This window comes from Nelumbo lutea, chromosome 3 (assembly GCF_056320005.1).
Source record: "Nelumbo lutea isolate HS-2025 chromosome 3, American lotus-T2T, whole genome shotgun sequence".
Classification (NCBI taxonomy): Eukaryota; Viridiplantae; Streptophyta; class Magnoliopsida; order Proteales; family Nelumbonaceae; genus Nelumbo; species Nelumbo lutea.
This window is the reverse complement of record NC_142686.1, coordinates 25,175,729-25,190,585: the sequence shown is the minus strand read 5'-3', so window position 1 is coordinate 25,190,585 and position 14,857 is coordinate 25,175,729. Positions and strand designations below refer to the sequence as shown.

At 37.4% G+C, this 14,857-nt stretch overlaps 1 protein-coding gene and 1 pseudogene across 6 annotated transcripts; both read left to right on the top strand.

Moving 5' to 3' along the window:
* Positions 1-4,614: 4,614 nt before the first annotated feature.
* On the top strand, positions 4,615-12,389 carry LOC148863718 (uncharacterized; annotated as a pseudogene).
* LOC148863717 (auxin-responsive protein IAA32-like) lies at positions 9,504-14,089 on the top strand. Of its 6 annotated transcripts, none has more exons than XM_088981449.1 (5): positions 9,504-11,358; positions 11,467-12,707; positions 13,046-13,279; positions 13,376-13,480; positions 13,891-14,089. In XM_088981449.1, exons 2-5 carry the CDS (start codon positions 12,581-12,583, stop codon positions 13,908-13,910), a joined length of 486 nt encoding a protein of 161 aa, XP_088837575.1. In that variant the 5' UTR covers positions 9,504-11,358; positions 11,467-12,580; the 3' UTR covers positions 13,911-14,089. The 6 variants fall into 6 exon arrangements, with proteins under 6 accessions (XP_088837575.1, XP_088837572.1, XP_088837574.1 ...); XM_088981446.1 differs by having other exon boundaries at positions 13,868-14,089; XM_088981448.1 differs by having other exon boundaries at positions 13,372-13,480.
* Positions 14,090-14,857: the final 768 nt, after the last annotated feature.

The window sequence follows — 14,857 nt, the reverse complement described above, 5'->3', positions numbered from 1 at the left end:
AGATAATTGTTTGGGTTCAACTATGATAACAGAGAAGCTCCTACCAATTAATCAGTATCACAAAATAGTAACTGATTGGTTATTTATCAAATTCATGGGGTGGTTTTGATGAATTTGGATTTCCACCTCACAGAATCCTTTCCACATTCACCTCATAGCACTGGCAGCGGTGCATTGGAGACATCTTCCCATGAATTAAAAGATTAAGTATGGGAGATGTTTACAATGTGCTGCTGCGATGTACCTTGAAGAAGTGGTTATAAGGAGATCTAAACTAGGTTTTGATTGGTCGGAGCCCTTTTGTATTATGTCTTTCCAATACCATAGATTTCTCCTAATTGTTTATGCTTATGTGGCAACTCTTTTTGTATTTAAAAGTAAAACCATATATGTTTGAGAGCACCCTCTAAGGCCCTGTTTGCAGTACAAATCTTAATCAGACGTAAAATTTGCATTTATTTATTTATAATTATGATTTGAGCTATACAACCAGTATCACCTCAGGTTAGTATCGGATCATTCTTTTTTTTACTTATTTTTATCTGTTTTTCAAATTCGTGTCATACTCATACAATTTGTTTGGAAGCTGTTGGATGTGTGAATTGCTAAAATTGAGAGGTTGTTGGTTGAATTGTGATTGATTGGTTGTTGGAGATTGCTGGTTGAATGTGCAGTATGGGAGTTGAGTTGTTGGTTTGTGATTGATTGGATTTTGATTTCGACTTGTAGATGAATCAACAAGTATCGCCAGGAATCCCATTTCAATTCTCACGTAAACATAACAGGTGGGGGAATGAACCATTCGAATTCCAATTCCAATCACGAACCAAATCCTAAATTGTCTTGCTTTTCTCGACTCTTTAAATTCGAGGTTTAGAAATTGGGAGTGGAGGCCAAAGTATGCAACAAAGCTCTCACTGGGTCCCTGCATTAATTTGTTTTGCATCCTTGCGTCTGAAAATGAAGCTCCATTTAGAAGGTTTATAAATATATATATATAGAGAGAGAGAATATAAACCCTTGTATTTTATATGTTTTTAAACAGTATAAATTTGTTTTTTGTATTTTTTTCAAATTGAGTCTGATGGTCAAATATATGCTCAATACAATACAATAATTTAAAAATTGACCCAAAATTGAAACTGTTCTAACCATCAATTTTTGGGTCAATAATTTGACCGTCCGATTTGAATAGAAGGTCTATCTAATAAAAATATTAAAATAAAAGACAATAAAAATTATTAAACAAATTATTAACCAATTCAATGGCGAAAGACCAAATTTAAAGTAAAACGGAATCGATTACTTAGATCCGAATAGTCCGACCATCTAAATCAACAGCGGTTCAAAAATCATAATACGACATCAATCACACGTGTGAGTATTAATTATATGTTGATTACTTTAGCTTTTGGATCCCACCTATCGGCTGTTGGATGCGTGATTGAACGCATTAGCTGGAATGCAGAGTCGGCACGGAACCAGAAAGTTATATATATCCCAGGCTCAGAGGTGCTATTTGTTTTTGGGGGTAATTTGAGTTCAGTCCATCTCAGAATATTCGGAGATAATAAGGTTGAATCAGCGTAGAGGGGAGAGATTCTCAATTGACGGGGAATGAACGATGTTTAGGGGTGTGGGTGGGTGATTAGTACATTTGGGCTGATTTGTTTTCTATATAAATAGAGGTTGGTGTAAAATTTTAACCCTAGTCCATATTTATCGATGTTTGAGTGGGGTGCAATTTCATATAAAAAATTGATGTAACATTTTATTTATAGTAGAGTTTTACATTAATAATCAATGTAAAATAAATCGACATAAATATTTATATTAATAATCACACCTTTGATTATAATAATTTATTCACTTAAATCGATTGATGTTGAATTCCATCAATATATTTTTACATCGACAAAATAAACGACAGCCTTGAAAAATTAATTTATAAATTCTAGTGGACTGAACTCTAAAAAGGCATTTGTTTTTTTTTTCTTTTTTTTTTTGTATTTTGTAATGTATTTTCTTGGACATTGCTACGATGTAATGTAAGACGTAAAATAAGAAATGAGCCCAACAAGGTCGCAAAGGCGCAGAATTTGTACCCAGTGGTGAGTGATACCCGAATTGAAACCAGTCGTCCTTTGCTTTTGAAATTCTGAAGCAGATTCCTGAAAAGACAAAAGTTGGGCTATTCCTTCACTCACCTGTTTCAGTCTCTTGGGAGTGGTCCAGTATTTTTTGCAATTAATTTAATTTACAGTGGTACGAATAATTATCTTTTGTTTGGATAAACTTTTTGCTTTGGTGCTATGGAATTTGGAAAATAAAATTGAGCCAGAAAAAAGTGTCTTGAACCTTTGGCAAAAATTACTTTTCAAAATGCTATTCTAAACCCAAAACACTTTAAGGCCGCAAAGCAGAAAGCCTAACTTAGGGTTTTGTGCTTCTGTTGTAGAAATGATTTTTTCCTTTTTTTTTTTTTTTTCTTTTCCAGTTTTTCCACTTCCAGACTAGCATTTACTGCCAAAAAGAGCAATGAACTTTTAATAAACATTATTTAGTTTTTTTCTTTTTTTTTAACATATTCATGTATTATTTTCATGGTTTAGTATGGATTTGGATTTTATTGAAATAGTTGGTGGAGTTAATTAATTGAACAAACTTTTTTGAAGGTAGTGCTACAAGGAAAAAAGAAATACAAAAGGTGCATAAGCAACGGGGATTTCTACTCATAGAGTTTACATTTGTGCCCCACAAGAGGGCATCTCACAACTTTTCACAGCACATTTCCACCATGTATTGGGAATATCTCCGGATGATATACTAAAAATGATGATGCCATCGTTGGGAGTGCAAGGATGTGTTGTGGGATGTGGGGTGTTAAGAGATGTGTGACACCAATTTACTGCAGGGTAGAAAGTGGATAGGAAAAATGAGTAAGAAATGTGGGATCCTTCTGAAGCGCTGATTACTCCAAGTGTTGAGTTATACGTTTTTTTCTTCTTTTTGAAGTTCCATAGTTTGACACTTTCCTACTTTCAAGTTGGAGAAACGATCCTACTTTTCTACCTTTTACAAAGAAAAATAAGTTGCCCTTAAAAAAGTTTAAAGGGAAAAGTTTATTAACCGTGTAAAGCAGAGAAGAATCAGAAGATTGCTACATTGAAGTTCTATATCTCTCTTACGTTACTTCTTCTGATGGAGTTGATCACAAGTCAGTATGTCACAGCCAAACAATCATAGAAAGACAAAGCATTTCCGTCTAGAAAATGCAAGACACAGAAACATCGCTGACGATGTAATTAAATTTCCTTGACTGCAGGCATTGATATTTGAGACAAGAGAGAGAAGCAGCTGGTCGAGGGACGAGGGACCATCCCCCAAGTCCCCCAACATTGTACCAATGAAGCATGCTTATTCGATTACGACGACTCACTGGCGTCCAAAAAGCTTTGTTATTCTCGACTCTTTTGGATCTGACTTCGTTTTTCCTGCACATAAAAACTCTGATCACGTTTATCCACAACACATTACTCCTGTGCAATGGAACATCTCCCAGTGTATAATACCATGTAGGTAGATGAGATTCTTTATGTATAACTGTGATGTTATGTGAATAGACGTGAATAGAATTCATATGGACAGAAGATCCGAAATCGATGGATTATGGAGTTTGTGCAAGTCAACATCAAGATGCAGGGTTACGATCCAGAGGAAAAGAATCTGAATCAAAAAACCGCTTTGGTGGGGGTGGGGGGGCTGTTTCTGTCTCCCAAGAGCTTGCTGCTTGGAATAGAGTTATTCAACAAGTTGACACAGGAAAGTGAATAATCTGTGGCTACTGCAGTAGCACCAAACAGTACTTTCTGATCATATGCATATTTCGATTCAACGAGGGCGGGCCTTCTTCTTAAGAGTCCTTTAATGGTAATGGACGTTACATTGGGCTAAAAAGTATTCTGTGATTCATATACTAAAATTTGACCAGTGAGCCCATTTGGGATTGGTAGGCCCTAAGGGCTTCTATGTTTTTGATAAGAAAACAGAAGCAATCTTTTGCCATACAAAGATGAAACTAACTGCTAGTCTGCCATTAACAAGACGGGCCTCCTGAAGCGTTCAAAAACCAATCTGGTGGATCATCTAACCAACTAGGAGTCGAAAAAAAAGCCTGAAATGCTTATTTGGCTCAGTTTGGAAGGAGTACAAATGCAAATATGTAGAGTGCAAAAATCTTATATTTTGTATTATTTTATGTGTTTGTACTGTACATATTTGCATCAGTACTCTTTTCAAACTGAGCCTTTTAGTGTTGTTACAAAACTGAAGTGCTCACTGTGGTTAGCCAGGCAGTTCGTTTGTTTTGATCATAAAAACAGATCACTAACCGGGACCACGGATGGTCATTGGGTCATCATGTCACTGGTCCAACCAGTTGGCCCGGTTCACATCTGGGCCCTTGAGCCCACCTATTCATGAAGTTTCAAATGAGTGTTTTATGCTCATTTACTCATTTTGGGCTCACCAATTCAAGACCACATCTCCTCCCCACAACATCCCGCCCCACAACAGCATATCCCCGCCGTGTATTGGGAACATCTCCCGATGATGATGCGGGAATGTGCTGTGGGGTGGAGATATGAACTCCACCAATTCGTCCATACATTCCTAGGCCGTCCCAAAATCTTAACTTTGGGAATGCTTTCACATTGCTACTTTTTGCCCTTGCAAGGTGGAGAAGACTCAAAAGTTCTATGAAAGCAATTTTTTGGTGAAAAATCCGGAGAGGTCAAAAAGTGACTATTTTTTTCAATCAGTTAGTGGAAAGAAGCTCAACTATAATAACTCAACCAAAGCTTAAACCCTTAAAACGAGGCCTGAGATCCTGAGTGCCCTTTCGGGAGGGCTTTTCCGTGGGGCCGTGGCTGCTTTCGGCTTTGTGAGCTGGGGACCCACCTAGGCAACCTTTAGGCCCGGAAGGCCTGATGCTTGGCCAAGGCCCAGATTGTGGACCGGTCTGGGCCCCTGCTTACTCGAGACTGTTAACTCGGCCCATGACCCTCTTTAATGGGCCGTCCACCTGCGCCAACGGGTTCTAAGTTCTAACTTGTTAGTTGTTACTCAAAACGTTGGGTCTTTCCCGCGACTCTCTTTTGCATTTAGAGAGAGAGAGAGAGAGAGAGAGAGAGAGAGAGAGAGAGAGAGAGCATTGCCGCTTAAACCCTAACGAAATCCCCAAGCAATGAGACGATATCTGCTTAAATGCACATCTCAATACACTAGCGTGCTCTTTTCACTAGGAATTTCAGACCAAACCTTATTTCTTCCACTCCCCCTCCCACCTCTCATCTGAAAATGATTCTTCCAATGAAAATCCCCCTGTTTCTGAAACCAGCTTAACCCAGGCACAGAAGAAAGACATCGATGAACCAAAGGAAAAAGAGATCTCCATTGATGTCGAAGACATCAACAACAAAGGTAGTAATAAAGAACCGAGTGAAGTTTTTGTTTTCTGTTCTTGATTCTTGGGTTTCTGTGACTGCATTGTCAATTTATGCAGAGCTCCGTCAGCGGATAGAGAGGTATTTCAAGGGGGATGAAGAGGCGCTGCCGTCGATCATGGAAGCTATCCTCACCAGAAGGTTACGTGGGAATCACGAGGAGACCGACGACGGATTGATGGAGGAGCTTCGGCAGAAGTCTCTGGACGATGTTAAGGACAAAGAGTTCGAATCGGATTTTGAGGAGCTGTATGACACCGATGAAGAGATTGACAATGTGTACAATGCGAGGCAGATCGTCGAGAAGAGAATGGTAAAGGATGAGTACTTTAACATGGATGACCGCAAGAGAAGGGTACCTCAAGGATGCTAAGGAGTGTGAGGAGATTCTTGAGGAAATGCTCAGCTGGGATATATGCTCCTCCCCGGTATTTTAAAATTGTTTGTTATCCCTGTTATCCCTGTTATTTTCTGATCTGCGCATTGTCTATTACATCAATTTGGTGTTCGTACCTAGGTTACTCTAGAATTATTGTCCTTTTTCCATAAATGATATCTGTAGAAATTGGAAAACGGTGGTTGATTCCTCCACCGGAAGGAAGCAAAAATCTGCTATTTGGAGCCCATCACCGTTGCCCTTTGTGAAGATTAATTTTGATGGCTACAGCCTAGGCGACCCGGGGATGTCAGAGATTGGAGTCGTGATCAGAAATAATGAAGGGATACAATGGAGGTATACTCAGGTCCAATTGAGGTGGGAGAATCAACAAGAGCAGTACTTATGGTTATGGCTGCCCTGATGGGTCTTAGAAAAGCAAAGCCATTGAGCTACACAGTACACACACATCATCATTGAAGGGAATTCTAAGGTAGTCACAATATGGTTGGAGAGCAATTAGGACGGCGCTTGAAAATACGGGAATATGATCAGGAAAATAAAAAATATATTGGGGCAATTGAGGATAAGTGTGAAATGGGTACCTCAAGCTGCCAATAATTGAGCTACACCCCAAGAATCAAAATATCAATGTGTCTGTATCCAAGGTCATGGATACACTAAAATACACAGGGTTTGGGGGTTTTGAACATTTGGGATGATAGAAGGTATCCCTCTAAGCCTGTTTGAGAATTATTGAGGCTGATAGAATAAAAAATGTATCGGTCTATCGATATGCACTGATTCCCAATTTTTGGTATCGGTGCATGTCAATATTTTGATCCTTGCTAACACACCGTATTGTTCACTAGCTTGCAAAATGGAACAAAATTTCTCTTTCATTTTTATAAGTTCCTTCATGGATTACATTTTTTAATAAATATGTCAGCAACAATATCTGTCCAATGTCTATTAACTTGCATTCTTTTGAATTTTTTATCATGATCACTAGCAAGATCAAAGGGAATTTATTATGATACATCGTAAGCACCTCTTCCTAGTTGCTAGGAAAGGAGAAAATGCCTAGCAGCACGAAAATGTTGGTGTTGGTTGAAGTATTGGTCATCCAAATATAGGAAACATGTTGGAAATGTCTTGTAGAAATATGATAAAAATTATAGACATGGTGAAAGTATTGTGAAATATGCAAAATAGAGTATGATAGTTTATAAAATGATAAAAGAAGCAAATGTACACCCTTTTAAATTATTATCTTGTTCCAAAATCCAAACCATCAAGCAAAGCTGAGAAAAAGGTTAATAGACAAAATAATATGCTGCAAAGTTGTCCTATAAGCTTTCAGAGTCAAAACAACGTAATGGAGTGAGTCCAAACTACTGTTTCTATAAGCTTTTGTCATGTATCGGGGTGAATTGGGCGTATCGTATCATATTGGTCCCAACCCTGATACCGTGATGCATGAAATGTTAAGTACTTTAAAATTTTAATATTTTCAGGGGTAGGCCTTGTTAAAACCGCCCCCTTGTAAAATTTTGAAAAAAAAACCTAAAAAAAGGATGCATGTTGGTCAAACCCCTGATACACACGTTCCAGTCATATTCAGGTGTCTTGATATTTTGAACCTTGGTTATAATAGCATCTTGTGTATTACACAATACACAGTGTACTGTGGCGTGTGAAATACATCAATTCCAGTAATATTTTTTTGTTGGTACCCATGAAAATGTACATATGTCATTATGTTGTGGAAATATTAAGAAATATGTGGACATTTTGAACCATGGTCTGAATCAGCTGCTTTTCGCAAATGCTATTTATTTAACCTCCTTAATAAGGGTGATCATTTCCAGACTGACCCAGCCTGGCCTGCAAATTTCCAGATCTCTCTCTCCCTCTCTCTCTCTCTGTCTATCTATATACATGTGTGTGTGTTTTATTTTATATAATTGTTTTATATTTTATATAAATTATAACATATATTATATGTTATAGAATATAAATATTAAATATTACATATTAAATCTAATGTTTTTAGTGGCATAGGCCCAAAGCCCAGTCATTATAATGCGAGAAGTGGCATGGGCCATCTGAAGTTGAAATAAGTTTACTTATGACCACCTCAGAAGCCCCCACAGTTTCTAACTCTTTCCGATCCTAGTTAGAAAAAAAAAAAAACCCACTCTAAACCTGTCATAGTTTCAAAACCTCTTGTTCTGGTGGAATCTCCCTCTGCAACAGGTTCTCAAGGCGCTGCAATCGTTGTCTAGACTTGCATTTTAGGCATATTGAAATGATCTATGAACACATTTTTTTGTTCTTACTGCTCATGCTTCCTCTTGAAGTCCTAAAATCAAACACCTACTTGTAGATTCAGAAATAAAGGCCCCACCTTTTGTGATATGCTAGCAACAATTTGCCTTGGTAGCTGCTTTGTGGTAGAAAGTTTCTCACAATCAATAAAATTAACTGTTTCCATTCAAAATGGAATTGCAGTTGAAAGCAGCAAGTTTCTCTAAGAAAATACCAACATTGTCAAGCATGTAAGTACTTTGAACCTAAATGAAACTTATATCAATCCATACAATGCAGAACTAAGGGCCCTTGTGGCAGGTCTAGAGGCAGCTTCAACCCAGAATGTAGCTATGGTCGCAGTATATAGTGACTCCAAGCAACTGGAATCCTTTTTGCAGAACCCGAGTCATCCCCACTAAATAGATAGAACGCCTTCATCAATCGAAGATCATCGAGCTGTTAAAGAAGTTCACCAAAGTCTTTTTTGTTTTTGTAAATAGAGAAAAGAACCAGGCTGCTCATACTTTGACTCTAGCTGAAACTCTCTTGTAATCTTTAACTATCAGTAGTAATGGCTGCCTCATTATTATTAAAACAATGCAGAGAAATAGACAGAACAATTTCATGCTTTTATGTGTCATTTCATGCTCTATAACAAGCATTTTTGTCCCATAAATTTCAATTGATCTTTAGGAATATTGGTAGGATTCTGTTGCAGTATGTCATCTGGTATTGGCTTAGTATGAGCTTTTCTGGTAGAGTTCCCTTGGAAGTTGCAAAACTGCTTTTATATTTGTTATGATTTCAGATGGAATAAAACAAAGGTGGAAGCAAAGTACAATGAGCTTGGGGATATGTGTGAAAGGAGAGAACTTGAACCTGAAGAAGCCTATCAAATATATATTCACGGAGTTTGAGGATAAGATGGTTCTGGAATGTGCTAAATAATGGAGGCAGGACTCCCACAGTTCGATGAGACCTCTGTGCCAGACAAGAAAAAGGACTTTGATGTCCCACCTGGTGAGGGGCCGATTTTGAGGTGGCAAACAAGGGTTGTCTTTTCTCCTGGTGGTGATGCGTGGCACCCCAAGAACAGGAAACTCATGTAACTGTGAAAGAACTCGGACTTTCAAAGCATGCATTCTGCCGGTTAAGAGAATTGGTTGGAAACGTGATCATCCTGGAAAAGATGAGCTTACAATAACCAGCGAGAGGCAAGTTAAAATGCAATTTTTACCTTTATCTTCTGAGCTGTTTATTTTCCGGCCAGGGAATGACTTACATTGTGTTTGGATAAGCATTTGCTTTTGTGTGTTTTTTTTTTTTTTTTTTTAATTTTAAGAACAAAACCAATAAGCTGTTTTTGCGTTCTCTTCTTTTTCTTCTTCTTTTCATGTCATGGGGTTACACAACAGGGGTAGTTCATCCCCCAAACCCATGACCCCCAACCCAAGCAGGATTCAATCAATCTCAAGTCTTCGTTACAACTAGCGGGAGACCTTACCAACCGGCCAGTTGGCACCTTGCGCTGTTTTTGTGCTTTTACTATATGCTTTTACAGTTTGGTAAATATTGTTTTCAAAACAAGCTATTTTGAAAGTAAAAGCACAAATAAGTGTTTGGTTATGATATGCTAGCGGGACTCGTGCATATTTGTTTAGTGAAAGCTAAACAATAGATTGTTTTACCACATGTGACATAAATTCTTTGTATCGACCTTTTTTTTTTGAAATTTGTAATATAGAAATGACTTGTCTTGCTCATCTTGCCACATGGCAGATCCACATGTCTTGGAAGTCTTTATACTTTTTAAGATGTCACATGGCATTAAATTGGACATGCCATGTGGTGCACAGAAGGGCTGTAAAAAGCAATCATAGTTATGCTATGTGGCACAAATTAATGTCACAACTCACAAATTTTGCCATGTGGCATACCGATTATTAATTCTTACCCAGAACCGTCCCAATTATTAATCAGGTGGACAATCGTGTCTGACCTGATTATACTTGGGATCTATAATTATCTATGATAATAATAATTTAAACTTTATTTTTAATAATATAATCATAATATAAAAATGACAGTAAAAGAGTAAACTGCTTATATGTTGCTGAAACAAGTATTTTTAACCCAGATTATCTTATACCCTTTTGGATATGACAAAATATAACAAAAAATACAAGAAAACCGCGAGACCACAATTGTTTTGGGTCTGAATCGGTTTGGAATAGCAAGAGTCGATCTCAACCCAATTATTAATCAAGACAAAGCCACAGAACCAGAACTGATATAATCAGTTTGGCCAGTTCAGTTCTGTTAGGAAGACCTGACAAATTGACAGTCCTAGGAATATATTTTGTCATGTGATAAATTTTGCCACACATCATAATATATATATATATATATATATATATTCTGTTATGTGTTATATATTTAGACATAAACGTGGTATATATTTTGCCATGTGGCATATATTTGCCACATTTGCACCTTTCATGTTTGTATCACATGTGGTAAAGCTGCATATGATTATGCCTTACTGTGTTTTGTGAAAAGTATATTTGGCTGAAAGCATGCAGCTGAAACACGAAGTAGCCTAGTATTTGCTTCATGCTTTTTGTTCTGGTTAGGCTTTTGCTTTCAAGGAATCTGCTTTTGAAAGCATGCTTTACCAAACACTTAATCTCTTTTTTGCTGCCTGAAGCACAAAATTATATTAAAAAAAGCTTATCCAAACATCATCTTAGATCATCATCATCATCCATGCCTTATTGCAACTATATGGGGTTAAAATGCCATCTTAGATAATTAATCCAAATTTATTAGCTATTTGTTTTACCCCTAAAATTCAGTGATGATGACTGTGGAGATGAAAGATTAAATTGTGAAACCCTACTTACCACTTAAAACTAGAAAGTGTTATTGAGCTAATGATTTTGTACTTTGTTTCATGTCCTCTTTTTGCCTTTCCTGCATTTGCACTGAGACATGTTGAAAGGTTTCCTGTTGACTGGCTTATTTATTTATTTATTTTTGTTTACATTAATCTTGACCGCCTACAATTTTTCGTAATGTGAAAAAGGAAATAAGAACAAGAAACAAGAATAGGAAGTGGAGTGCTTGTGCCAGATGTTGTTGCTTACTTTGGTTCTCTCTTTCGAGGTAGATGTATATTTATTGTTGCTTCTCCTTTCTACTATTCTTTGGGTGTCACTAATGGGGACAAGGTACCTGGCTTACCATTTTAATATGTATATATGTTTTTTTCAGGTTTGAGCATCGGGAAGATGATAGAAATTAGAAAGGATTGTTTAAGGACTCTAATTGCCCTGATTGAGGAAGCTGCAAAAGCAGATAAGCTGGTGGAGGCTCCAGCTCCTTCTGTCAAGGAAAGCCTCGGAGCCAATTCGGAGTTTATGCAGAGGTTAAGAGACAAAATAATGAGATTGCGTGAATCTCAGTCTGCGCTACCTTCAGGACAGTTCGATTTCAAATTGGAAATCTGGAGGAAAATGTATCTTCTAGGTCTCAGTTCTCACGCGAGGACAAGACGTCTTCCTAACTTCGCCATAAATGGCCCTTGTTACTTTTACAAGAATTTTGAATGACGCTATCAAACGAGTTACTCGTCAATTAATGTTTTATCTTTTCAATGTTCTTATATTCAGTCATCCATTACAATAGCTGATATTTTTTGCTAGTGCTGTTGCTTGGTCACTGCACAGAGCAGTTTGTAAGTTTTGGTGCTTATGAACTGTTCCCCGGGAAAGTTCACATGGTTCATGTCATTTTGTCTAATGACAGCTATGACAGTGGAACAGGGTCATAAATTATTGTTTGGCATGGATGAAAATGCTGCTATTCCATTATTTTTTGGACTATTGTAGTATTTTAATAATTAAATTATGGGTATTATACTTCATGGAGTAATCTTGTTATTCCATGTTAATAAATTCTTCATTCTTCAAATGAGCCCTTTACAATGTCTTTTCAGTCTCTTCCATAATCAGAGTTTGTCGGATGCTTCTGCTTTTAAACCTAAGATGTCAATCCTTGTTTCCATGATGGGTTGCAGGATCAAAATCCACTTTTGGCAATATCAGTCGGGCCAATCCCTCTTGTGGTGCTCGTGTTATTGCATGTTGAATGCAGCAGATAAAGATAAGCACTCATCAATGATTGATGATGGGTGAGGAGGTGGCTTACTCGGTGGGCGTCCATTCTGTTGGTCCTACTTGCCCCCATTGTTGAGCGCAAGCTCTGATTTATTGCCTGCTGAAAGCGATATAAATATGCACCTAGAAATGTCTCATAAATATATGGTTTATGAGATTTTTTTACGACGCTCATTCTCTGAATTTGCTGAGCCTTTTGCTTTCTTCCGATGAGTTCTCATAACTCTTTTGGCTTCCATCAAGCAGAGGAGAACAATATGATTCTTGATCTGGATTTGAGTCTCGGAACTTCTCTCCATCCAGAGTCCTGCTATTTGTCAGGACCGTCAGGACATTGTAGGCAGCTATTTTCTCATGTTTACACCCATTTGCTTCTTAGATATCTACTTTCTGGAGGTGGAATTTGGATATCTTTTTTTCCTTATAGGTTGAATGCTTTCTTACTTGGGTTTCGGAATATTAACATCAGGATTTTGTATAAGCTAGTTGGCTAATTCATTCAGTATATGCTATATAAACAGCTGCTCATCTCAACTAGAATCAAATAATGTTGGTTTGTGGCTTTGCACGGTTATTCTCTTTTAGTTTAGCGTCTGGAAATGGTAGTACTATTAGCAGCAGCAGGTGCCAGTAATCATAACAACTGTGCTGACTAAAAACTTTGTGTGGAACAGTTGTAAGCAGTGCAGGATGTGGTGATCAATTGCAACTAAATTTGCACACAGAAAGTTCGAACTTGGGACGTCCAATGATGACGCATTGCAGCGATGAAGCGGAGGGAGTGCTCAGTAAGGAACAACAGGCTTATGTGAAGGTAAACATGGAAGGTGTTGTTGTTGGCAGGAAAGTTAGCATGCTTGACCATACCAGTTACTCCAGCCTTGCAATTCAACTGGAATACATGTTTGGTAAGTAGTACTAATCTCAGTACATGATCCTTCCGTAGAGATATATGATTGGAATGAAGCTTTTTTTTTTTTTGTTTCGTTTTTCGTTTCAGGTAGACACTGTGCATCTGGGTTGCGATTGTTTGAGGATGGTTCAAAGTTTTCTTTGTTTTACAAAGACTCAGATGAGAACTGGAGGACTGCTGGTGATTTGCCCTGGAAGTATGATCTTCAGTTTCTCATTAGCTAGTTTGAATTTCAGTTATTGTTTCTCGGTTTCTTTCAAAAGACTGTGTTAAGGTGGATGTAATCTTTGAGCGGATGGGAATACGAACACCTATTTCTGTATTCATATTGCCTAGAATCAGAACGTAAATGTCCTCCACAATCCAGACACTGCAATGTGAAATGGGAAATGGTAGTTGTTAGCCGTACTGGTTTAGGGTATAACTGCATAAGGGCGCCAAGATCACCGTCCATGAAGAACAATGTGGGGTCCAGGTGGACGGTGATGGCAAGCTCAATCCAGCACGAAATTGTACGGCTAGAATTGTTTAATTTGTGGAGTTTGTACTCGTTATGTTGAATTTTCACCGCATTTGTTGACAGGAGTTTTTGATGAATCTGGACAGGGAATTTGTGGACTGTGTGAAGAGGCTGAAGATTGTACGAAAGGGTTAAATTAAGTCTCCATCTTTCTATTTTCATTGTTTTTTTACGAAGGCATATTTTCATTGTATTGAAAAGAAAAAAAAATCCTCCTGTCGTATATGAAACCATCATGTTTATGTCCGTCACTTAATATGATTAATATATCAAGTTATGTTAAAATCTCTCTCTCTCCAAGACAAATTAAAGATTTTAAATTTTGGAAGTTTCAACCATTTGGGGCTATCATACGTACTGTTGCCTAATTCTTGTTTGACAGTTTGTTCGTATCCTTTAATAACAAATCAAATCTGATTTCAGTTCCTAATAAAAAAAAGGAGAAATCTATGATACCGAAACCATAAATGCTTTGCCAATTACAATCTCCTGTGAATTTAATAGTTTCTTTTATCATATTTTTCTGGCTTTATAGGGGAATCCAAAAAAAAAATATCCACGTAAAAATTCAAGACATTGCGTTGATGCGGGTGCCGTTCTACTTGTAAAATGGGTACTTCAACTTCACAACGGACTGTGTGCCTTTGTGTTGGAAAGGTGAATTATTAATAATATTTTAATTCCTCATGAAATGATCAATAAGAATAAAGGAAGAAAAGGGGTCATGAGTTGCAAAAAAGCATATGGCTGGTTGGAATGGATTCATAGAGAAAACCTTAGAAAATTTTGAATTTGATGGCAAATGGATCAAGTGAGTAATGGAATGTATAATCACGGTCTTTTATCAAGTACAAAGATAAGGGATCCCCTTATCTTTGTACATTTTTGTTCTTTGCAATGAAATGTTGAGCAAAAGGATCAGTGAAGGAAGTGGAAATTTAAGGGAATCTCTTGGTTTCCAAGCTTCTAAAAGAGGGCTCAACATTCCTCTCTTGCAATTTGTATATGATTGCTTAATTTTTGTCCTAATAAATTTATCAAATGCAACCAAAA